The 26,198-nt window shown below is 40.6% G+C and overlaps 2 protein-coding genes across 3 annotated transcripts in view; one reads left to right on the plus strand and one right to left on the minus strand.

Annotated features, from left to right (window-relative positions):
• LOC111861287 (negative elongation factor E) overlaps positions 1-3,247 on the plus strand; it is a gene marked incomplete in the record, with an annotated part of 24,586 nt that extends 21,339 nt beyond the window's left edge. The window contains 1 exon segment of the mRNA XM_033750257.1: positions 2,573-3,247. Within this exon segment, the coding sequence (XP_033606148.1) occupies positions 2,573-2,649 (77 nt within the window).
• Positions 3,239-26,198, minus strand: LOC111861285. 2 transcript variants are annotated; one of them, XM_023845721.2, is made up of 4 exons: positions 25,962-26,198; positions 22,086-22,224; positions 6,495-8,514; positions 3,239-5,720 (listed from the first exon to the last, which is right to left on the minus strand). In XM_023845721.2, exons 1-4 carry the CDS (start codon positions 25,981-25,983, stop codon positions 3,426-3,428), a joined length of 4,476 nt encoding a protein of 1,491 aa, XP_023701489.1. In that variant the 5' UTR covers positions 25,984-26,198; the 3' UTR covers positions 3,239-3,425. The 2 variants fall into 2 exon arrangements, with proteins under 2 accessions (XP_023701489.1, XP_023701488.1); XM_023845720.2 differs by lacking the exons at positions 22,086-22,224; positions 25,962-26,198 and adding an exon at positions 18,717-19,038.

Raw genomic sequence — 26,198 nt, forward strand, 5'->3', positions numbered from 1 at the left:
TAAATCAAAATTTAATGCCATTTTATTCCACATACATTTCATTATGTCTGTGTTTATTTCATTTTAACAGCATATGACTAAGATGGTGCGCATCATTATGTACACACTCTTCAATCTTTCTCGCAGGTTTCCCATTGGTTGCCTCATCATGTTTTCTGGTATAGCTGAAATTTGCTTCCAAAGTGTACACTTTTGCTTTGAAGTATCCCCAAAGTTAATAATCACAGGTAGGGAAATCACGTGAATGTGCAGGCCATGGAAGCTCACTGTGCAGTGAAATAGTGTGCTCCGGAAACATTTCCAAAGTGACCTCCATGGATGCTCGTTGTATGGGCAGTTGCACTATCTTGTTGAAACCATATGGTTGAGAGCCCTGTTCCATGATAATTCAGTTCTGATGTGAAAAAGTTCCATAATATGTCAACATAACAAGCAGATGTGACTGTAACTGTACGCCCATCTTTGTCTTCAAAGACATAAGGGCCTATGACTCTGCAGTTTGCCACTACACAACCAACCAGTCACATGTGGACTGTAAAGATAACATCGATAGATCTGCTGTGGATTTTCCTCTGCCCAGTAGCAAAAATTCTGTTTGTTGACACAGTCAGATAAGTGGAAGTGTGCTTCATCTGTCGTAAGGATAATGGCATCATCGGACAAAATTCCAATGAAATGCTCAGCTACCGTGCTGCAGTTTGCCGTGTACCACCACCATTTTGTAAGGATGGAAATTTAAATCCTTGTGTAAAGTTCTCCTCGTGCTGCAATCAGATATTCCTAGAGCAACAGATTATCTCCTGGCTGAATGCCTACAACTCCTTATGGGTGATTGCCTCACAGCCTCGATGTTCTGTGGTGATTGCACTGTATGTACACTACCTGGATGTTTCTTTTTTAATGTGGAAGCATTTGTTCTGAAGTTTTCTACCCACTGCTCCATGGCTACTGCACTGGCATAAGTTAAGTTAGCAAATAATATGGTTCCCACCATCTCATCCTCAGGGGTGGCCAACATAATGCATTTTAAAAATCATCAGGTTCCTTTGCTGCACCCTGTACTTTGTGGCCCCTCCCATGCCATATCCCTTACCCTCATGCTTAACATGCCATTCTCACATGCTTTTCTTCTGCTGATAATGTCCCTCTGCTCGTTGCTTGGAATGGTACTCTACCATTTTGTGGAGCTTCTCATTCCCTCTCCCTGTCTCAGCTGTCAGATGTGAGTGAACAGAAAATTCCTTTTCGACCTTGGTGCTAGATTGCCATACTGTGCAGTACACACTTTCAGAATTTAAGTTTGGATTTGTGTTGGTTGGAGTGTGGGGGACAAGGGGCCCTGTGTCACATGCTGCTGCTTGGTTATTGGTAAGGTTATGTGCCACTGCAGCATGTAATAATGTGTTTGATTTGTATTTATTTATTTATTTATTTATTTGGCAAATAAGCTGTGTTATATTTGTGAATGTTGAAAGGCATTGATTATGTTGAATTGTTCAGAAACAGTTGGATTAACATAACTATTTGTGAGTACTGCATTTTATGTTCATTCTAAGTTCGGCCACCCATGAAACAGGCAAGACTTATAGCCTGTTAGGATTTGCGTGGATGTGTGTTCCTAGTGCTGCTAAGGGTTTAAAAGGAATAGCATTAGGGCTGCCCTTATTAGGACCTCATTCTTAAACCATTTTTACTAACTGATTTTTCAGTGTTTAATTTGGTGTTAATGACCAGTGGCTGTAAGACTGTTTTATTTCTTGTTCTGTTGTGTATTTGTCAGCACTCTCTTCAGTTGTCTCTGTCTTATGTTAAATTATTAGTTTATAAAACCGTTCTATTATGCTATATTCTTTTGGTTGTGGTCAGACAAGTTTCTGGGGGAAAGTAATGGAGCTATGTGATCAGATAAGGTAAAAAAAGGTGAAGTTTCCCCTGTGCTTAACTAATTAAGTACTATAGCATGAAGACATATGGGGGAGTGGATGTATGGATCCCCATGTTTTTGACCTTGGTACTAGTTGGAGGTGAGTGGTCAGCTTCACACACTCATTGATGTCAAGCAGAGCAAGTTTGACTGGTGATCACTGCTTCTGTTACCATGCCAACATTCTTCGATGTGTGAACTGATCATGACCTACCAGCAGAATGCTCACAAACACATTCTGAAATGTTTGCATCCACTGTAAGATAATACTACCAGAAGGAATTCTGCTGTGTCTTGTCAACATGAAACCCATGCGTAAATCTCATTTGGATCTGTACTGCCACCCTGCACTTAATAAATTTTGTAATTACCAACACATGTTGTGCCACCAGCCAGTTCTCCATGCTCACCCATAACTATACTATTGGAGGCAGCCGCATGGATTAGAGAACAGTTAGCAACAAAACCATGCCTTGTACACCATTCAGTTAGCTGTAACAGCACCTTGAAAATCACATTCTACTGCTGCAACGTGTACTGCAAATTGGAGTGCATCCTTCTCCCTTGTTAAGTACTCATCATACAACAGAATTATTAAACTGTTGTGTACATGCAACGTATTGATGGATTTTGTTTTGATTGTTCTAGCTGCAAGCCATTCGCAGAAAGGAAGCCACAGAGATAGAAGAGAAATGGTTGTTTACGAAGAGGGCTTGTTCGATTAATGTGCTAACAAGTGACAATGTTTGAGAGCTGTGTATATATGATAAGAAATGTTACAAGAAGCATATGAATTTAGTTTATCAAAAAATATGGAAAGAAATATACAGTAACATATTTAATATTCTCCAGGGGCAGTTTTGAACACTAAACTGAGGAAAATCTGAAACAGAGGAGGTTGGAGTTGAGGTTTTCACAGCATTGACTGGGATGAGTACTGTGTTATGGGATGTGGCACCTTGTAGTTTGGTAGAAGTTTATCTTTGTTCTAAGGAACGCATTGTCTCCATCATCAGGGTCAAAGAGTAAGCCAAACAAGCATGAAGCAAGAAGCAAACATTAAGCTTACTGCAATCTCCATTCCTTCATAAAAATACAGTTCCTACAAAACCTGAAATTTGAAACTTCCTGGCTGTGGCTGCAGTTCTTCAGAGACAGGAAGTGTTCGTGACCCCAGGCTAATCTCCAGTATGGTCACCCATTGGCTTCCTCATTGTAACAGTTCAAACAATGAGTTACTGTATCTCCATTTTCTGTTGAAGATTTATGTAGAAATAAGAAAAAGAATAAAAGAAGCGAGTAAAAGAAGAGGAATTGAAACAATACATTTTGTTTTATTTACACATTAATAAGGTAACAGATGTGTGAAACTTTTTCTGTTTCTCTTTCATGATAATCATTAAATTAAGGTATTCTTAATGAACATAAAATGATAACTAATTCCATAAAAAAATTGTTTTTGTGCAGTGGCTGGATCATAAATTTATGTTCTCAGATGTTACTAGGGATGAGGTGGGAGAAAGTGGTAATCCCAGTGGTGGTGGTGATATGTCTTTCCTGAACCATAACCCATCAGAATGAGTCCTGCAACCAACACAAGTAGAATGCACAGCGCGATCTGTAGGTCCCTTCTCTTGTCCTCCCCCTCACGCACCTGTGGTGCCACATACTGCACCAATTGGTACAAGGCTCTCATTGTAACACCTTGACAGGCATGCACTAACTGACAGCCGAGTTCACCAATAGATGGTTCTGTCCCTCGTGAACTGGAGTGATGACGTCTGCTGGGCGGACGGTACGAAGTGTACTCTTCTTCATCTTCCTCATCACTACTGTAACGGGAAACAGGTTTTGAGAGATGGTGACGCCTCCGCCTGTTTGATGGAGTGTGCATTAGACTGATAATTTCCTCCTCCGATTCTAATTCTCGTTGGACACGAGAACGTGTGTGGGATGGAATTCGAACTGACACTGGAACTTGAGAGGGGATATAGTCTGGTGTGTAAGAATGAGATCCATCAAAACTTGTAGTAAGGTTAGGATTTATGATAGACTGGAGTGGTATAGTTTGTTGTACAGGGACTGTGGGGAGTTGTTGAGACTGAGAATGGGGGGCAGTGACAGGTGCAACTTGTGGAGTCGTAGGGACAGATGTAACTTTTGGAGACAGGACTTCAACAGGAGCTTGGGAAGGTTCAGGCAGAGTTTGAGAAATTGATGTGGATTCAGGGGATGTTTGGGAAAGTGGTACAGCTTCAGAGGGTGCTTGGGACAACGGTGTCTCGGTAGTGGGAACTTCGGATGGTGGCATTAAGGCAGAGGGGGTTTGGGATGGTATAGTCATGGCAGGAGGATCTGAATGAGGTTGGAGTGTAGGAGGGGGAGGTATGCTTGTAGATGGGGCTTGTACTGGTGTTTGAAGAGGTTGTTGTGGAGGGGTTGGGATTGGGAGAGAGTCGTAGAGATCTTGGAGAAATCCTTGAGGAAGTTCTAGTCCACTAACCACAAGATTACCTGATCTACTGGTTAGTTCAGCAACCTGCATTGACATGCCATCAATATCAGAAACCAATATTTTTTGTGCCTGCAACTCACCCACATGTAGTCTTTCTACATCTAACTCAGATACCTGTAACTTCTGAGCCTTCAGTTCAATCTCTATATCTGGATCTGGCATAACATAATATGGAATGGGTTTCTCTATCACTGTTGGAGAGGAAACAGGTTCAGGATTTGTCTGCTGCCCAAAATCAGAAGTTTTCAACGGTAGTGGTTCCCAACGTATGGAATCCGTGCCAGCATTCACTGGCACGTCTTCATCCCTTGTCACTACACAGATGTCATCTGGCAGTGGGTCTGTTTGAGTTGCCACGGACACTTCTTCCACTGGAATTTCCAATGAAATTGGTGATGTTTCCCTGATTTCTCCTTCTTCTAAGACAGGAGATGGTTCCCTCTCTTCCATTTCTATTTCAGATTTCAGTAAATCTTCATTTTCTGTTCCAAGGTGTTCATCCAATTTTTCATCATCATATGAAGTTACTCCTGGATGAGCATAGAAGATCATGTCACTTAAGGCACCCAGAGGTTCCACTGTGCTGACATCAAATGGCTCTTCAGTTTCTTCTTTCTCTTTTTCATCTCTGTACATTGATACTTGGCTCCCTGTAACCTCCTCTTGCATTTCTCGACTTTCTCGACCTTTTCTGGGGGGTCGTGGAGGAGGCGGGAGTGGCCGCCCTTTCATCCTTTCTATAATATCACCAGACTGAAGGTCACGGGCACTCCCAAGAGATAATGGCTCCAAGATATCGTCATCTATCTCAATGTAGGATTCGCTCTTATGTTCCACATCCTGTAATGCAAGAGTTTTGTGCTTCCTTGGTGGGCGTGATGGGCCTAAAGTGCTGTAGTTCCTCAGTGGCCGAATTGGTGGGGATCTGTGTGGAAGTGAGTAGAAATGTGGATAGGTGCGTTGATGACTGTTAGATTTCTTGCGGCGACCAGGAGCCAGTGGACGCAGTGCTTTTGAACGGCGTGGTTTGGTGATGGTTTTCTCAACTGCTGCATAACCTGGAATTTCTGGGAGGCTAAGATCACAAGGAAGGTCCTCAGCAATATGTTCATGCTCTGAGGGCAGTGATGAAGCTCCACGTGAAGTGCGGTCTTCATCCACAAGGGACGTGGCATGGGAACTCTTCCTGCGTCCTCTTCTGGGTGGCTCAGGAGGCAACTCAAATTCCTCAGGAGGAGCTGCTGGAATTATGTAATCTGGTTCCATTCGCATCACCATCACCTGCAGTGTGGGACAAAAGCATCAGTGTTCCTTATTGTAGCCAAGTAATGTAAACTCTAATTCTACATCCTGTAGTTTCAAGTTGTGCACAGTGGTCTTTCTGATTTAACATTATCCAAGAGTTAAGTAGAAAATAGTGTTAATATTTTGTTGCCATAGAATATGGAATTACAAAGTGTACTTTCATGGGACCAGATAAAGACTATGCACAACAGAAAGGAGATTTAAATTTAAATTTAATTCCTATAGTTTAAAATTATTATTCTCATTTCAGAAGTGAGGATAAGAGTCTGATGAATTTTATTTAAAATTTTCTGAAGAAACTGCTATTAAATAATTATGCTCTGAAGTAATCATTTTAATTATATAACATACATATGTATGAAATATTTTTGAAAGTGTTTCTGTTATGCCATTTGTATAGTCTTTGAAAGTAGAATAGCCCTGGTTACTTAAAAAAGTCATAGTGATAAAAATTGCTAGCCTCTTTGATACACTTCACATCTGAAAGGCTTTTAAAAGTTGGTATTTTTAAAATGTGTGTCTGTAATACCAATGTTAGGATTGGGAAAATTATGTTGTTTTTTTTCCCCTGGATGTGTAGATATACAAACATTTTAAAATATGTGTTAAAGTGTTATGTAAAGACAGTTTCTTGTATAAAATAAGTTGTGAATTAGGACTGGAGGGGTAAAGAATCTTAAAATGAAATTTTGAACATGAATACAAGGTCAACTTTAATAAATATGAAAACTCCTACATGTAACTACTCACCTCTTCTGTAGGTATAATATCTGCTTCAAAATTCTCCAGCCAGTCCTCTTTAGTGTAATTCCCATTACAGAGAGTATCTGCAGTGAGCTCTTTTCTGCTTCTCCGTATTCTCTTCGGTGGTACTGGTGGTTGAACCTCAGCAACTGAATTTTCCTCAGTCTGCCAGTGGTCCTCTAAGGGATGTGAAAGATGCTCCTTGAGCTCTTCTGTCGATTGGTGCATGAATTTGTCATCTTCATCAGTAACTGTGAAAGATGGAATGTCCTTCTTGGAACAGATGATCGGTTCATCTAGCTCTTTCACTTCCATTTCTTCTAAATAGCCTTCTTCTGTTTTTTCTTTTGAGACATCTCCATCTTCAATATTCTCAGGCCGTTGCTGATGAAGTCGGCGACTTCTTTTCGGTCGTAAAGGCGGGAAAGTATTGAAGAACTGTGAAGAGGCCCCTTCTTCAGTTGGACTTGGTTCTTTGCTTTTACTGGCTCTCTTACGAGTTCCAAATGACCTTGTCCGCGCCGGTCGTGTGGGCCCTCTCTCAGGAGTACTGCGGTACTGCTGACCCAAATTCTCAATGTCTTCCTCATCGTCATAATATTCGAAATTGTCCATCTGTGAGAGTGCACTGACAGGGGCACGGAATGCTTCGCGGATCTCGGAGGTTAGGTAACGACCGACATCAACATCTTCTTGACTCAGACCCTTCTCACGAAGGAAGAACTCATCTGAGTCAATTTCCTCAAGAACACCTGCTCGGTGGCGGAGAGAGGAGCTGCCTGAAGACCGTGCCTCACGGTCTGACTCAGGGACACTGCTAGAACTTGCTCTGATTTGTTCTGCAGTGTCTGTAGGTTGCTGTGTGTCATCTATAGTCACTGCATATCCATAGTCCTTATCCCTGAATGCTGTTGTTGATTCAGAACCTTCTGCACCTTCTGCCATATCAACGTCTTCCCTGAATTCTTCACCTTCCAGATCATCTCCAGTTTGACTCTGAGCTTCACCTCCGGTGGGCAAATTCGGTTCATCAATGTACTTCAAGTCTGTGAATCGCTGTAGCCAGCGACCCTTCTTCCTGGCTGGCATCTGAGGAGGAGGAGTTTGTCCACGCGAAGGTTTTGGAGATGAAGTTGCATAATCAGCACGCCGAGACTTGCGATCGAAGATGCGAGGATAAGATTTGAAATCAAAGTCAAAAATATTCTTCTTTGCTGATGATGTTGTAGATGCTGATGATAACTGTGATCGTTCACGTAGAGGTCGCCTTGTGCTGCTGGTGTGGTGAGATCGGGCCTTGCGTTCCTTGGATGTGGTGAAGCTTGGCATCTGTGGAAAATTGAACTTTGGGCGCTCTGGCATAGAAAACTTTGGCCGTTCAGGCAAGTTAAATTTTGGGCGTTCTGGTAAGTGAAATTTTGGACGTTCTGGAAAGTTGAACTTTGGCCGCTCTGGAAATTTGATGTTAGGCTTAGAGATGCTCCTTAGTTTTGTGTGGATCCTCCCAGCCTGTGAGCGAAGTCTCTGTTGAAAGGTGGGTACCTCTGACTGCTTATCTGGGGTGGCATCCTGTTGCTTCTTCCTGGCTTCTCGCTTGAGGGGAATGTCTTCCAGACCCGAGGAGTCCAGCTGGCTGGTGTTCACATCACAGTCCGTGCGTGATTCGGTGGTGGTCGGTGTAGCTGAGAAGTAGCGGTCTTCCAGCTGGGACTGCAGTTCGTGGGCAGACATCTGCTCTGCTTCTTCTGCCACTCCTGCTGCTTTTGCTTCTCCAGTTTCACCCTCCATGGACTTTATGGCCATGGCTTCATCCTCATCCTCACCATCACCTGGGAGGACCACCAGCTCATCATCAAGTGGTATGCGCAGAAACCGACGCTCTCGGCTGCTGGTACTGCTGGTCTCAGACTTGGCGGCCACCTTGATGGCATCAAACTCCTCATCTGTTCCAAGGTCTAATTCATCTGTTATGTGTGACTCCTGGACCTTGGGAGGTGGAGCTCCTATGGGCTCATACTCATGGTCACTGTGGAAAGGAGATTGTGGTAATTGGTGACTGAACTCTCCTGATTTATCTTAGAATTCTCCAAGGAAGTAACTAACAGTTGACTGAGGTTAGTGTTTGGCTTCATATTCTGGTATAGGATTTGTAATAAGTAGTGTTTATTTTGATAATTTGTTTAAATGTGAATCAGACTTAAAGTAGAGAGTATTGTGAATGTAATTGGTTAATAAAGGTAAATATGGGTAAGTCATGTGCAGACATATGAAAGTAGCACCACTCTTGGCTTCTTGGGATTCTTGCAGCAAGAAAGATTAGTATATGACATGACCAATGATGCTATATGCCCAGGATTAATTTAGCAGTTACATCAGAGGTTCCATCTATGATTGCATTTAAAGAGGTTATAAATTGTTGTAAGATAGCTGCTTGATTAGTAATCATTTGTTGAACAAAACAGCTGGGTTATGATAACTGTAATAACTCCTTGAGAAGGTATACTCCATGCAAAACACCTCTGAGCCTGAGCGACATTACAGAAAGAGGGCAAGGGGAAATACAAGGAAGAATTTGGTTCTGTCTGTATGCACTGTCACTTTGCAGTCTTCCTCACCCTCCCTGTTCCTTGGCTGACTGGTTGACCCATGTTTATATTTGTAATGGTCAAAAAAACTCAAGAGATACTTTTCTACATCTGTTATGGTCATTCAGCAAGTCCTGTGCCCTTATGGAACCTAAAGGTTCAGTACCATTTTCAAAAGAGCCTGCCACTAATCCAGACCACACCCTCCAACTCTTTTTCTTTAAGATACATTTTAATATTATCTTCCCATCTATACCTAAGTTTCCCAAGCAGTCTTTTTCCTTTGGGATTTTCAGTGAACATTTTGTATGCATTTCTTATCTCTCTCATGAGCCATTGATCTCATCCTCATTGAATGGAATCATTCTACATGTATATAACTGATGTTATATAATTAGCATGAGGGAATTTCTTAGTACAGTTATACAAATTGAGAGGAAATATGTGACAGCACCATTGAAATTATGAATTCATCAAAATAAAAATAAAAGCAATTGTAGTATTGCATGTAAAATTTTGAAGTAAGGAAACATTTGAATGTTCTGTGTGACTGAAAATCATCTTGGTCTCATGTTCAGTCCTTAAAAATCTTAAGGGGCTCCTGTTCAGCCTTTATAACAGTTTCTCTTATGTTAAGTGCATGGCTAGAATAAGAAATTCAGGGAATAAGTTAATGATGCTTTCCTTCTAGTCAGGCTAGAAGAATTATAAATTAAAAGTTACACAGTTTATTAACCCATTTCTGTTGGCCGTGCCATAGCTCAAGCGGTTAATTGCTGGCTTCCCACCGCGGCGCCCCGGGTTCGATCCCGGGTCTGGTCAAGTGAGATTTGTGGTGAACAAAGTGGTGCTGGGGCAGGCTTTCTCCGAATACTTCGGTTCCCCCTGCTAATCTTCATTCCACCAATTGCTCCACAATCACCCTCACCTATCATCTTGGGCTGGTACAATAGGCCACAAGTGGCCGCAGTACATGAGACTTAGTCCCACCCCACTAGCAATAAAAAAAACATTTCTGTACATAATTTTCCATGAATTCTGACTGTTTGCTAGATATGATATCAGAGTTTTGCAATGTTGCTCCATGTGTAATTGTTAACATATGATAAATGCTTCAGAGGTATTTTTATGATCTATCTCCGTTCAAAATTCTACATGCCTAGGTCCATAGTGGCATAATGTCACAACAGAAACTACGAGTAAATATACTAGATTTCATGTTGTTACCATATTTTGCATTCAAGATAAAATTACCATGACAAAAGTTGCATATGTTTTTAAGATCTGTTACCACACAGAATTTCACATCCCTTCGTTAGGTGGTGCTAGTATCATTCCACCTCACAGGTTTTCACAACCGCCATATTGATGTTAGTAACTATAGGAAATCTGCGAATTAGTTTGGAAGTTATTAAGTGAGGACAAATACGGTGATGAACAGACACAAACATGATGGTGTCGTAAGAATATCTGTTCATATAGAATAAGCAAAGTAGAACAGAAAGTGATCAGAATCCATGCTGTGTGATAACACATTAGACCAGTCATGAAGGAAAGTGGTTTTGTTATGTTTTGTATGATGATACAAACAATGAGAGAGAAGATTTGAGGATATATTTGCTTGGCAAGTTTCGTGGGTTGTCTTTATATCAGCTGCTTCACATGGAGTAAATAAGGTGCATGATGGAAGCCCTGGTCATTGTGCATCAAAAAACAGTTTCAGGCAAAAGTTATAAAGCCTACTGTCTTGTTGTAAAGACGTCCAATTATACAAATCGTATGGTGTTAACATTATACTTAGGTTATATAAATTCATATTCCAACAATTAAATGCGGCTTAACTGTGAAGGGTTATTGTGCTTAGTTCCTGCACAAATTATCGTAGGACTGAATTGTCCTCCAGTCAGTATGTTCTATTGGTTGCTGTTGTAAAATTGTTACAAAGCATTATTGCTGTTGTCATCATCATATTTTTAGGATGAATTTATTACTTGACCACAGACCTTGACTGCATTAAATTTATCAGATAAATCTCAAAGTATCACACTGTATAGTATCAGGAGCCTACATGAAGTGTTTGCTAGTGTTGGATCTTACAATTTTGTCTGCCACGTTATAATTAATGACTGTAGGATATGTGCAATTGGTGTGGCCTCACAACACCAAATGTTTGTCCCAAACTTACTGGAAATAAGTCGACTGACAAAAAAGTTGAAAGAGGACTACCTCCCCCCCCCCCAAAAAAAAAAAGTTGGGGGGAGAGGGACAGGGAGCAGGAGCATGTTTCTCTCATACATTTCATTTTGTTTCCTTAAGAAAGGACAGTAGCCTAAAAATGCTTCATAGTGGAGTTATAACAGTCTCATTTTTTGGAGTTAAAAGGCCGGAGCAGAAAGATGAAAATTGGTGATTACATGTAAGGAATTGTTGTTGATGTGATAAGCTGTGTCCATACAAAGTAGAAGTCTGAAGATTTAGAGATCCATATTTGTTTTCATCATCAAGAAGTGATGGGTTGCAATAATATTGAACATGCTGATCACCCATTTAGTTGCCATGAAAGCCGAAGATACATGGTTGTTACACGATAGTACTGAATCATCATGTTGCATAAGGCACTGTAGGCATGAGTGCTGCCAGGATCTTTTGAAAAAGGGGCCAAAGAATCTAATTAAGAAACTTACATTCAAGTCATTTAAAAATATTTTTTACAGATTGCCCCAGAGTTGAAGACAATTATATTGAAATGTAGATGAGACCACATTTAACAGAAATATTTTAATTTTTGGTAAATTTCTCTCATTTAAATTTCGATTTTCTAAAAAAATCCAGGGATTGGTGTGCCAGATGCCTGGCTTCTTCCTCCCTGACAGCATCCATGATTAGGTTATCCTGTTGTGGTCTTGAATCCTCTGTGGCTGGGCTTCTGTGATCAGTGGACATCAGCCTAATAGATTTATAACTTTGGAACTCCTCTACTCAGAGGCCTGAGGTGTCAGCTGGAGGATGAGTACAGAATTTACTGTCATACTGTTGGGTGCTGGTGGGACATAACTGACCTGGGAATTATCTCGCATATGAAGTAGACAGTCCCCTTCATGGTATTCAGTGAAGAGAACCATGTTTTATCTTTTGGTTTTGGTGATGTACAGCAGTTTCAGGTGACATGCTTGTGATCTTTACCAGAATAACGCTGTGCAGGTGATGGTAGATACAGTCTGCACTACAAGATGTCCCATAAGTATGGAACCATAGGCATTACCATCTTGAGGAGCTAATTATCACTGCATGCAGTGAGATCAGAACAATTCACGGTGTTCTCATGGACTGGCAAAAACAATTGTGACTTTGCATTGGCATGAATGTTGGAGATATTGTGTGTATCTTGTAACAGTCATGTGAAAACTCCAATATTACCTGTTGCTCAAAACTTAAGGGAACTCTATATATATATTATTAGCAACGTACGGGTCATACACCATTGTCTGGGGTACTTTACAGTGGTGGAGTTTTTTTTTTAAATTAGTTACCTCCCTATTGAAATTTCTGTCTGGTTGGTGAGGTAAGTGGCTGCTCTTGTATATCTGTATTTGGAATTTCAAAATATGTATGGTGCATATTTAAATTGTTCAGTAGAGCCACAAATCAATGCAGGAATGGATTGGATGGCGGGGGTTCAGATCCTGGTAGAATTGTAGGGAAAGAATTCCAGGTACCCACTAGGTAAGAGGCTGGATGGGCCTCAAAGCCATGGTGATGATGAAGAGATAGTGTTCAGACAAAACTGATTGGAACAGAACTTACATGTTAAAGATTTATTACACAGCTTTTCAGGATACATTGAGTGGTGAGCTAGGTAGTAGCATGTCTGATTGCTATTTGTGACATACCCGATTTGAATCTCAGACCAGGCACTGGCTCTTGTGGTTTATTGTGGGTTTCCTGGGTCCTTTGAGATAGATGCTGGATTAGTATATTGGTGGCTTCCTTTTCTCCATTTATTGTGATTTAATACTAAAATAAATGTGTAGGAGATGTGACATTGTCAAATAAACCCATGAGCTTTCAGGAACATAACACTGAGTGACTCATATTTCAAAAGTTTGTGCTGTCATCATGTTCAAGTAGTTGAAGCTTGAAGATGAAATATGACATGGAGGAATGGAGTTGTATACTGCCCTATAAAAGGAAACTTGAAATGGTGTACATGATTACTTAGGGCCTGTTTACCTGAATTAGACACAGAAATTCGCAATAGTCCCTTATATGGACTGGCTTTGTTACTGTTACTAATGTGTTGACATTATGTGTCCAGCTTTCTTATATTGACCAAAGTGTGGCCAGATAAAGGAAAGTAAAGAAGATATAAAGCTTGCATAGATGACAATACTTTTAAATATACAAATGACATGGTATATTTATTTTGTAGTGGTGGAAAATTAATTTCTCAGACATCTCAATAACACTGTATTGACGTATCCTTATTTTTCTTATTGTTAAAAGGTTTAAACCTTAAGGGTTCTGTGATGGTGAATGATTTTTCTGATTGACAAGTAGAACTTGAAATAGCTTTTTCTATCCCTGATGACATGTTACCCCTTATTTCATTGTTGAATCAGGCAGTCAGACAGTGTTTGTAGGTCGATGGTGCTTGAAAAGCAGCTACTGATGGTATCAAAATTACATATGATCCTAGAATCGTACTGATTCCATACTCTTCTAAGTTATTTGTTAGGTTTTTGATTTGTTTCATTCTGGTCCATCACACTAACAATTACAAAGACAAAAACTTCATCCAGTGTGACTATTTAAGTTTTTACTACTTGAAAACTTAGCACCCTTACATGTTTTGGTCCTTACGGACCATATTCAGAGGGTACATCGATAGTTATTTGGAAAATACTATCACAATGGGTGTTCTGAAAACAACACAGCACACCACGAACAAACACAGGACGATACCAAGAATCTCCTCAAGATAGACAGGCGGCACAAGTTCAGCCCCCATCAAGAAAGACGATAGGAGAAGGGACATGAACCTACTTGGTTTATAAATTTTAACTTAAACAACAAAGTTTTAAAAACTTTAATATTATACCAGGAAAGCTGCTGTGATTGTGGAAAAGTTGGATTTTGTGTATATTGTGCATTGAAGGCGTTGTGTGTGTATGTATTTTAGCACTCAGAACAACTATTATGATAGTAGTTTCCAAAGAAGTATCGATGTACCCTCTGAAGATGGTCCGTAAGGACGGAAACATGTAAGGGTGCTAAGTTCTCAAGTAGTAAAAACCTAAATAGTCACACTGGACAAAGTTGTTTTCTGTTTGTATTTGTCAGGTGTCATGTGAAATAGCCAGAAAACCTACACAGAATATTTAGTAAGTCATTTTTGTAAAGTTTTTTTCTTTTGACAAGATTTCCCGCCTGTTTTAGTGGAGGAAAAGCATTAAAACACGCATTGGGGAGTGGAAGGCTGCTGTTGCCAGCAACACAGCAGCAGCTGGCGGGTCACATGTGGCTAGCTTGCCGCCCATGCATAAATAAAAGCTCAAGTAAGTGGAATGATGGATGTTATGTAACGAGGATTTTTGCAGTTTTTACTGTTCGCATAATGTTTGGATAGCTAAATCAAGAACAGGAGAACCTAGATTTGTGTATTGTGCTGGGGAAAACAAGAAATACAGAACTTTGATGGAGCTGCCTTTTGGAGAGGAGGCACTTGGAAGCCAAAGAAAGAGGTGGGAAGATTAATGTTAAACCGGATCTTAGCAAAATAATGGAACTGCTTCAGGGTCATGGATTTTACAGTATGGTGGTGAACTTTCAGGTTATTCTACCATAAAGTAACCCCTCAGAAATGGTGTGCCTGGCATTTTAAAAAAATCTGAAAATCAAGGCACTTCGATGCATAGAGGGTATATAAAATGCTCTAAGCTACTGAGTTAATTGTTTGGTGGTTTACACAATATCTGAAGTGTAATGTAAGGGTTCGAAGTTAAACTGGCCTGCCCAGTAATTCAAGAGATGGGCCCTGCCAAGCCACAGTATCCTCCCTGTTGCTTGCTCTATAAATAGCGCCGGCTGGGAGGAAAATACCGAGACAAATATAAACGCAGCAGTCAGCGGAGCAGGCCGAGACACGGACGTGACGAACCTGCTTAAATCGCAGTATTTCATAACATATCGAGTGACCTCTATAACGTATATCTAGCATCACCTGTTTCCCGGAGTTAACAAAAAAAATTGTCCGCGAAAAGCGAAGCTGTATTGAGTCCACTTATTTAATTTATTCCGCAGACGATAAGTGTATCGTAAATTTTTAAAGATTTTGTCGCGAACTAATTAAATCGTTTTCTGCTGCGATCCACTTTTTTCCCTTCAGAACAGTAATTCATAATGAGTTAAAGTTTCTGGGGGTTCATCCTGTGTCATATTTCTATAAAAATTACGTCTACAGTTTTTTTGAAATACATGTCTTGTGTTTTTAAATTCCGGTTAAATTATTTGTTATGGAAGCCTATGTGTCAGGAGAACATAGAAATGGACGTGAAAGTGCGGATTGGATTCAGCTGGTTGAGGCAGGTTCCAGTAATGGGCTCTTCTGAGCACGGTCGTGAATCCACTGTTTCCAATAAAAGACGGGGAATTTTTTGACCGGTTAAGCGACTAACATCTTGCAAAGAAGGGCTTTGTTCCATTGAATGTTGTGTTTAATGTTTTAGCGTCCCCTGCATTCGAAGAAATACATTTCAGAAAGAAACTGTCGTGAATAACAAATCATCTTGATCACATGATTAATCTCGAGGGTCGTCCGAAATTCAGACGTAAATAACCCGAGACACTCAGCACCGCCTCCCAATTACAGTGCCCAATCAATTGAATGTAGGCTAAGTCATATAAGGCAGTATGTAGACTTCCCGCATCACTCCTGTGCTGGAGAAGTTGCCCTACTAACACGGCGAGTTGTGTACTTGGATACTTTTATTAAAATGTTTGAAGAGAGGATGTGGAACATTACTGACGTACACAGACATTCCATTTTGACGGGGAAATCTCTTGGGAAACGCCCACTCGGAAAACCGAGATGTCATGATATTAAGGTTGATTTTGGGGAATTAGGTTGTGAGGATAGGAGGTACATTAACCTGGCCAAGGATGGTTCTTACTGGCAAATTTCAGTATTAGCGGTATTGAACCTTCGGGTTCTACTGTTACAGCGGTATTAATAGACAACTTTTGTATGAACTGATTTTGTGTCGAAAATTACCAACGTGACAAAGATAGAACCTTCGAAGATGTGTCTTCAAAATAAATCAAAGCCGCCCTTTACTAGAAATGTGCCTTTATAGTGACGTTCTATTTTCAGGATGTCCTATTACATGACCTCTTAATGTAACAGTTCCATGGCAAAATAGTTATGGCTTGTTATTATCATGCCCAAACCAATGTTAAGGGTCTACCCCTCTTCGTCTCTCTGCGTCACTTTCTGGACCATATCCACATCCACGAACTAATTGCTCTGTGAGTAAAGTGTAGCTGTACTCATCTAGGCTTCACGCCGGTATGCGCCCATCGCAGAGAAATACACATCCCCCGGACAAAGCACACCTCATTAGCCGACAGATTCAGCACTGCTAGCACGAAAATCAGGTCCCGAGCAACTTTATTTCATTATTTTCCTTTCATGCATCCTGTTGTGTTATAATATGTAAGTGACGGTCTTAATAAAGAAGTTATATTTATTTCATTATACTACATCTAACTCGCCCTTTTCCCAAAAGACTTATTCATCAAACTTCAGGGGGCCTACATGGTTCTTATTTCTTGGGTGTTTTCTACAGCAACCTTATAAAAGGCCCCCCACGGAGTTCTCTTTATGTCAAGTAAAGCTATCCCTGTAACAGGCCGTGGAGGCCCATAGGGTTGTGGGACGTCGAAGCTTCCATATTTCCTAGATAATCGACTCACAGATGGCAGTGAGTTTGTCAGCCTTAAACCCCGGCCGCCCTTTACCCCCCAGGAAGATTTCTGGTACTCATTTCTGTTAAAGGTTGAGTCTACCCTAGGGCTATAGTGCGGCTGGCAGGATTAGGTCAATTAAAAGATCCCGTGACCTCATCGGGAATTGAATCCGCGACCTTCAGGCTTATTGCATAGTGCCGCAACCAACTATGTAATTTTATTTTTTTAACATTTATCGTTTACTTCATTTTACGCTTCAATTTTTCCCTTAGTAACTTAATTCCATACTTTAAATTTGTTTCTCAGATCGAAAGGAGTATTTACATTCATACAAAAGATAGGACAATATATGTGTTTCGTGTAATTTAAATTATTTTATGAAGTAAACAAGTACAAAAATAGAATATGAATAACTGACAGAGTATCGTGTTTTTTCTGTACAGGACAGTGTTCCTGAAATCGGACTGTGGATGTAAAAATAGAGTTGTAACATTTTCTGTTTTTAATTCTATTTCTTCTTCACGTTAAAACACGTGTAGACAGAACTTTCTAAGACAGACAGTATTATATCCCACTGGAGAGACCGAAGCTGGTTTCGGGTTATAAAATGCGAGTTACTTGTTACCAACTGTGTTTACTTAAACCGCCTGGATCTCACAGTTTGGACACTGCTTAAATAAAATGACCGGAATAATCAGTTACAAGAAAACGCGGCTAGACATATTTTCCGAATGAGTTCTTTACGACTTTGCATACACTTTTGATGTTTATGGTTACTTGCTGCTGATAAACATCTACTGTTGAAGAACTAAACATGGTACGGATATTAGACCAATGAATTATTTTCATTCTTGTTTAATTAAATATCACATAAAATGTTTCAAGAAAAAGCCGAAAATATTGAAGATATCTGTGTAACTTGTGTTATGCACCTGTGTTTTGTACGATGAACAGGTTTTGAAGGAAAAAATATTAAATTCTCAATTTGAGATTGAATCAGGTTTATAATACACCGAAATTAAATTCGCCTATAGACCCAAAATATTAAATTTCAAGGCAGGCCATTGAATTATTTCGGAGATTAAGCATACGTGCAGCTAAAATATCGGTACAATAAACCCACCCGGCACTTCACGATCCCTGGCGTGTCCTGGTTATATCCACAGTGCTGAACACTTCATAGAAGAGAATCAAGCCTTCCTATGTTGAATTATTATAACATGCCTGCCCTTTTCATCTGTTCTAACTGTTGCACAGCAGTTTGCAATAGCTTATCACTTTCTTTTATCCATATCGTCACACCCACTTTTTGAACGACGATACTCGTTTGTACCGTCTCAGCTGAGTGAGTAGCACTTCTGCTTCATATTCGGAAGATCCGGGTTCAAATATTGGCTCAGAGACCGGTTACACAGTGAGATTTCGCTCAGCACCTCCAAGAAAATTCCAGATAGCACTTCAAATTTGGTCACGACCTCTTCCCTCCACATTCTTTCTAATTCAGCATTCACTATACACCCTACCAGTCGACGCTGTATAGTCCAAGTTACTGGCCGCTTTGTTAAAAGACTATAAATAAATATTGCATTTGTAATACAGAAGGGGTTAAGATCAAATGTCGGTAACAATCCTTCGTCACTTAGTGGGGATTAAGACGTCACCAAGCCCCTGAACTCACCCGATTTGTGGCGAGGACGAAGCCATGGTGCCACTGTTGCGACTGGCCGGCCTGCCGACCGGGTTCACCCTCTCGGGGAGCAAGCTGTCGGACTGATAGAACTGGCAGCCACAGCGCACCTCCCGGCTGCTACTGGACACAGATGAGTCGCGGGAGGCGGCCCTCCTGGGCAGCTGGGACTGAGATTGCGACCGCGGCCTGCGCTCCTCAGATCGGCCCCGCGTGTTCTGCTGCATGCTGCGACCACCTAGCTCATGATGTTAGTGACCGTCTGCTTGCACCTGACACTCTAGTGACCCGCCACCAGTCGTATTGTCACACTAGCGAAAACAGGCGAAAGCGACCGACTCTAATCTATTTATTGCCATATTTTTTCTTTAAGAAACTGTTTTATTGCTTTAATTAAACGCATGCGTTCTGCCTCTCGGCTTATTTTAAAGCTAAACAGTTTGTGTTTGTGTTGATAGGCGCGATCGCAATATTTGTCTCCGTTCGTGTGAATGTTAACCATTGTCATGCTGCTCTGTATTTATAGAAATTCACTTTGGTTAGCATCCTATCTCAATCAGAACGTTTAATTTCTGTTCTAGGGGGGCACGCGGTAACGTAGTTGGTTGAGGGGCTATGCTACAAGCCGGAAGGTCGCTGGTTCAAGTCCCGATGAGGTCATTGGATTTTTTCAGTTGACTTAATCCTTCCAGCCACACTAGGCCCTGGGGTTTACTCAGTCTCTAACAGAGATGAGTATCAGGAATTAATAAAATAATTTTCCTGAGGAGTAAAGCGCGGCCGGCGCGTAAGGCTAACAACCTTACCGCCATCTGTGAGCCGATTGTCTAGATAATGTGGGACCCTCAACGTCTCACAACCCTATGGGCCTTCAGGGCCTGGTACAGGGATAGCTTTACTTTTTACTTTTACTCTTGAAAAACATGATTATTTGGCCTGAACTGTCAAGAGATGGCGTGGCATGTTATTTCAGTGATCTTCTCATACACGAAATATACATCCAACTGTTGCTTCTAAGCAAGACATTTCTTATATAACACGGAAAATGTTATAAGGTAAAAGGGTGGAGGTTTCTGCAGTCGTTGCAGCTCCCTATGTCATATCTGTAGAGCTGACTTTCTGTTCTGTTCCAAGTGAAGAAGGGCATTTTCGGTTCACAGGTGTCTTATTTTATTATTTTTACGCGACGTGTAAGCATATTCATTGTGGTAGGATGTCCTTGTTGTTGTTGTTGTTGTTGTATTTGTTGCAGTTGTTTGTATTTCTCTGTAATTGTTGTAGTTGTTAATCGTATTTGGTTTGTATTCACTGTGGTAGGATGTCCTTATTGTTGTGTTTTGTGTATTGTGTTTTGTTTGTTTATGACAGAATTAGTAAGTTCATTGACCTCTATACGGCGGAAGAGTTTAAAGGAAAACAGACATCGTAGATCTTCTTGTTTGTTAATGTTAGTATGTCTTCGGTCCTATGCTCTCTGGTCTCTTATGAGACACATTTGCTATAGAACTCTTTACTAACACCAAATTGTTATTGTTACTGTGCGTTTCATTATAGTACCTTCCTAGGTGTGATCAATACAGGCTGAAAGACCAGTTCCGGGCAGGAATAAAACATTTTTTATCGTATCACCGTGTTCAGATTAGCTGAAGAATCTACTCAGCTTTCTGTCCAGTGGGTGTCGCGAGCGCTTTCTCCGGGATAAAGCTGCTACAGTGTGAATCTGACCACCTACACCTAGTATATAGGTTAAAAATGCGCTGCAGTCTCCTATATGACTTCCTGGCGTGATACTTAGGCGCAAGGGAAACTATTACTACTTTGTACAGTTATCGTAATAGCAGCGTAAATATTGGTTGACGCATATGAAAAACGTAGTATTAAGTCTGCAGGTACGTAATGAAATACGTAAAGAGTACATTAAAATCACGAACATTAGAATGTTTCTTGCTGAACCGATCTATCTACCTACACAGAAAAGCACAGAAATAAGTTATATGGGATCTAAACTCCCGATCCCAGTGCCGACTGATCTCGCTGTTACATTTTGATTGTTTCCTGGGATGAATACTTGAAGTCGCCAGGTCGATAGTTTGGACGAAGTTTTCTGTGGTTCCCGCTGGCGCGGCTCCATTGTTTCCACAAATACGCTATCGCCCGTCGTGGAGACGTTGGATTGAGGAGAGTGAACCGGGGGTCGAGGGGTGACATGCATCTCTTAATGCCAACATCACCTTTTCGTCTCGTGGTGCACAACATTTTCCACGAAGTAAACTCTTAGCGTTTGGATCAGGTATACGTGGAGAAAATTCCAATAAATTTAGATTACGTTATGTAAAGTTAGTTTCGTTTTAGATGCATTTCGAACATCATACATCTGTCGGTTTAGAGACTGGATATCCGAGGATTTGAGGTTCAAATCCTGGCACAGGTGAGGGATTTCTCTCTTCTTCACAACATTCAAACCGGATTTAATGCCCATCGATTCTCCTATTCAATGGACACCGAAATTCCTTTTTCCAGGGAGTAAAGCGACTGGGATGTGAAGCTGACCACTTACCTCGATCTAGCACCAAGGTTAAGAATGCATGAAGGTATATCTCCACTGTCCCTTACGTCTCTATGGTACGGGAAGTAATTAAGCACAAGAACTTCACCTTTACTCTAAGCGGTATACTCGTCTCTCCAAAAATAACAGCGCCTGACTACATCACTTTCTTCATACTTTGTACTGTAGATCCTTGTACTAAGTTTTGTCAAGTCATGCTTGATTATGGTTTGCTTTGATTAATTTTAAAGGCAATTTTATCTAAGGGCCTAAATGGATTTTTACGTTTATTTTCTTGGTGCTTCGCCCAAATTTTATTTTCATAATTAAGCCACACGAACCTCACCGCCATCTGTCAGCCGATTGTCTAGAAAACGTGGGAGCCTTGATGCCTCACAACCAACGTTTCGGCGGAATATATCGCCTCCATTTTCAGTGTCGAAGAATAAGCCAAGGAATATACCAGTATGTAGCAAGCAGAGTTTGTTCCTCCGAAATGTTGGTTGATTTTCAACGGAACACACGGCATTATATCCCAGAAGATGGAACTCTTCATCACCACCGCTGTGAGAGCCTCAAATCCTTCGCTTTTCATTGTAAAATTAACGATAAGAGGTGGGTAATCTCACTTAGCGGGGAGGTTAATGACTTTATTTTTATCTCTCCTTCTTTCCTTCTCTACCTCTTCAGTCTCACACTCCTATCCACCCATTCGTCACTCTCTCCAGTTTTTGTCTATCTTGCTTCTTTTTCGTAAATTATTCCACCCTGCGATTCTACGTTTAAGACTTTGGGGATCATATGTAAGAACATACCTCATATCTTTCCACGCGGAGCTATCTAGAGGAGGCTTGTCTAGGTGAGTCCATGGATAGCCACCTCGAATTCGGGCTCGTCGTAGATCCTCCCAGCGGTACGTCTTTATGGGGACGGGAGGTGGTAGATGCATGATGGCTGGAATTGTACAAGGTATCAAATTTTCGCAGTCTTCAGCTTTGTAACTTCTAATTAAAAAATATACTTACCTACTCATGGAGCTGCCAATTCCGCAGGCACTCAAGAATTTCCCAGCATTTTATGGAACCCGAAGGTTCAGTACCGTGTTCACAAGAGCCTTCCACTGGTCCCTATCCTGAAATATGTTTTACAAAATTCGTAGATGTGTTTCTCTGTACAAAGTTTCAGTGGTTCCTTAGCTGTCGTTGTTAAAATTAAAGCTAACTATAGATGTTGCGCGGTCGCCATGATCTAGAAGAAACATTGTTGCTGCCACCTCTGAACGTCCACAGCCACTTTGTTACTGTGGACAGCAAATACAAACGTGAGTCACTTGACACTCATGCTTAATTTCATGAAAACTGGCCAGATCATTGATGGATGTGCAGACAGCATACGCCACCACAGTGGAAAATAAAGTGACTTGTAGAATGCTAAATTATATTATGAGGAACGGAAATTGTTATGTTAGTTTTCTTCTGAGTTAATATTTTATTTTCTCTACAAACCTGGTAGCAAAAGTATGCGACTGCAGATTGTACGAATATGAACAGTAAATGCAGCAGTTTCTCTTGTAATTCGATAATATTGCAGAATGTTCTTCCGCTATCTCAGCTGCCATCCAGCAAGCAAACCTTGACATTCTCTAGTATAAAAGAGCTTGAAGGTTTACTACCCAAAGGAGAAAAATCTCTGCCTGGAACCGTATTCTGAGGCAGCTTAATATAATCTACAACACCATAACTTGTTTTGTTAGATTCAGTTTAACAGTGTCTTGTTTTCTTCATATCAATATTACGAGTGGCTACATTCCTTTGCTAGCCCAAGAGAATAGTAATTCTTATCTCCTACATTTGACCTTGATTTAATTACCATGAGACAATAAATTTCTTGTTATCTGATTTCTGCCATTCCACAGTTCATCTCCCAGAGACCTAGAAACTGTTATCAGAAATTTACGGCTTTATCTTGAAGGAAGTTAACTTTCATAGGTAACCGCTGCCATGACTCTTACATCCTAGAACACAGAAAGTTCTGTGCACATAGAAAGTTAATATCAGACTCACTGAATGCCAAATATTCTTCAATTTAGGGAATATGTAAAAGTAAAGTTGTACCCGTACTTAACTAAGTAAGCATTACGCCATGAAGACATATGGGGAGTGGATGTATAGATCCATGTTTTCTTGACCCCGATACTAGTTGGAAGTGAGTGGTCAGCTTCATGACCCGGCCACTTTATCCCCAGGGAAAGAGCCCCCGGTACCCATTGGATAGAAGGATAGGAGTGGCAGGGGCTTGAAGCTGACCACTCACCTTCAGTTAGACCAAGATTAAGAAAAGTGTGGCTCTATATATCAACTCCACCATACAGCTCATGACGTAGTGCTTAATAAGTTAAGCACAGGGACAACTTTACTTTTAGTAGTGACCAGCATTAATTATATGGCTTCTTCCAGAAGTTCCAGATAATAATGCATTATCATCCCAAAGCACAGTGGCCATCACCTTGTTTGCTGAAACTACAGTCTTGATTTTCTTTTTAGTGTTAAATTTGTGTCTCCACTCTATTCCAGATAGTTTGCTTTTGGGAGTAAAATGATGAACCCATTATCATAAAAGTGTAAGATATGATTTTAAAGACAACCCCTTTTCTCCGATGTCATTAATTCACAACCACTGAAATTTGAACACACATTGCTATTTTCTCTAATAACAACAGCTTGGGGTGGGTTTACTGGATCTCAGATTGTTTTGGTGTATGTGTCTGTCAACACCACAAACACTAACATTACTTCACATACAACTGCAGATATTCTTGTTTCTCAATATGACCTTGTCAATTCATGCTATGGTAAGCTTCATTCTCCACATACTGGCACTTCTCTGAATAATTTGATTGATTACAGCACTGAAAACTGCAAGATTCCCCATGCATGTAATTGAAGCATCCGGTGAATTTCAGGTTCTTTCCCTTATGGAGAAAATGAAAATGCATTATTGCACTGAATTAGAAATGCACATATCTTGTTTCTTCCTGGCACTGGCTGCTATGCAATCAGACATGCCTAAAAAGCTTGGGGGGGTGGGGGAAGGCAGATGTATCCCAACAACTGCCCAAGACAAAAAGTTATGTTAGAAAGAAAATAGTGTCAACACAGTAATCAGGTTTACTCGTAGATTACTTGGCAATAAGTAATGAACTGCTGTTGTTTGATCTGTGAAATTTAATAAGGTCAGAATTTGTTAATGTATGCACACACTTCATATGAACCTGTTTCCCATGCCTATGGTGGAACACAAAGACATAAAACCACAAACTTTGGATGTTATGTTTGCATACTTTCAGTTACTAGAATTCCATACTGAGTTACAGTGGGTGAGTGGGTTTAAAGCCATGCAAGCGGCCATAGCTACTTTGTACCTTGACAGAAGTAAACTTTATTAACCTCTCCCCCCACCCCCCAAAAAAATCCCAGTACTTAACAGAATAAAATTAAACACTTGACAAACTGTATAATGGTCTGACCAAACGATTGGTGTAAAAAGTAACATATATATGGTTAAAACTAATTGTAAAATAGGCTGCATAAATGCCAGCAAGATCTTTAAAAAAAAACTTCTCACACATTCATTGAGGGGCCAGGATAGTGCAGTCGGTATAGCAACTAGCTACAGGCTGCACAACTGAGGGGTCAGAGTTCAAGTCCCAGTAGGGTCAAGAATCATCCAAACTGGCTCTGGGGCCCACCCAACCTCTTATCCAATGGGTACCAGGGGCTCTTTCCCCAGGAGTAAAGCGGCTGGGGCGTGAAGCTGACCACTCACCTCTAGCTAGTGCTGAGGTCAAGAAAATGTGGATCTATATATCCCCTCACCATATGTCTTCATGGTATAGTGTTTAATTGCACAAGGACAAATTTACCTTTTTTTACCTTACACATTCATTAAATTTCATATGACTGGCTTCTGTACTCAAGGAGAGGGATTTAAAAGAAAGAAATTTTTTGTTCCTCACAGAACTTCTTATGCATGTATGTAGGGAGTAATAACCTGGAAGCTGAGGTTAATACTAATTGGCACAAAGTTTTATACAACTCATTTGGCACTGATCCCAAATAAAGCAAGTGGTTATATTCAGTCATCTGGGGATGTGTTCTGAAGGAAGGACAGGTATACAGTGTTTCAAAATCTGTCCACTAGAACAGTGTGAACTGAGTTCAGAGAAGTCTCTTTGTTGCAGTGCCCCTGCTTGGTCTGAGTAAGGAAATACAATGAGGCACAAGGGTGATACAATACAGCTGAGAAATTAGTGACATCTTAGAAGGCTGTTCTAACAAAAGTATATAACATAATGACTAACCATATTTACACTAAAACTAAATTCCAAAATGTCACATTATAATGTGCACCAAATCTTATTGTAAAGTCAAAGAAATTTTTATGTACTCTCCACACCTTGTTCTTCTGTCTTGTAACAGAAACATTATAAAACATTATAGCCACTACCCATGCTAAATGGTTAACAGCCTATCCACATTAATAACATCTGAAAGTGTGGTTGGTGAATGCAATATCTGGCTCCTAAGCAAAACACCAGTCCTTGTGCATGATTAAAAATAAACGCTCCATCCATGAACAGCTAGGTGGCTGAATGAACTAGGACAGATTCAATTGTCAATTGTCATGCTCACCTGGAGGGGTTTTATCCTCCATGATCCGTGCATCCAGTGCCACTGTCAGCTACTAAGAAGACCACCATATCCTGATATGATACTCTTGGTAAAAGCTGTGTCCAAGAAAAAACTAGCAGATTATTTCAGGAATCACCTGCTGACCTACAGAGACATCACTCACCCACACAAACTAGTATTTCTACCTAGAACTCCACTGAAATCAAAACACTGATGAATAAAACTGACTGGAGAAGT

The sequence above is a fragment of the Cryptotermes secundus genome, unplaced genomic scaffold (assembly GCF_002891405.2).
Source record: "Cryptotermes secundus unplaced genomic scaffold, Csec_1.0 scaffold113, whole genome shotgun sequence".
In the NCBI taxonomy this organism is placed as follows: domain Eukaryota; kingdom Metazoa; phylum Arthropoda; class Insecta; order Blattodea; family Kalotermitidae; genus Cryptotermes; species Cryptotermes secundus.

Excerpts from the sequence above, each read along its gene's own strand:
- LOC111861285 (XM_023845720.2), bottom strand. The coding sequence starts at position 18,952 with ATGCAGCAGAACACGCGGGGCCGATCTGAGGAGCGCAGGCCGCGGTCG. Across the intron at positions 8,515-18,716 it reads TCGTCCTCGCCACAAATCGG|TGACCATGAGTATGAGCCCA; the intron begins GTGAGTTCAGGG and ends TCCTTTCCACAG. Across the intron at positions 5,721-6,494 it reads ATATTATACCTACAGAAGAG|GTGATGGTGATGCGAATGGA; the intron begins GTGAGTAGTTAC and ends CCCACACTGCAG.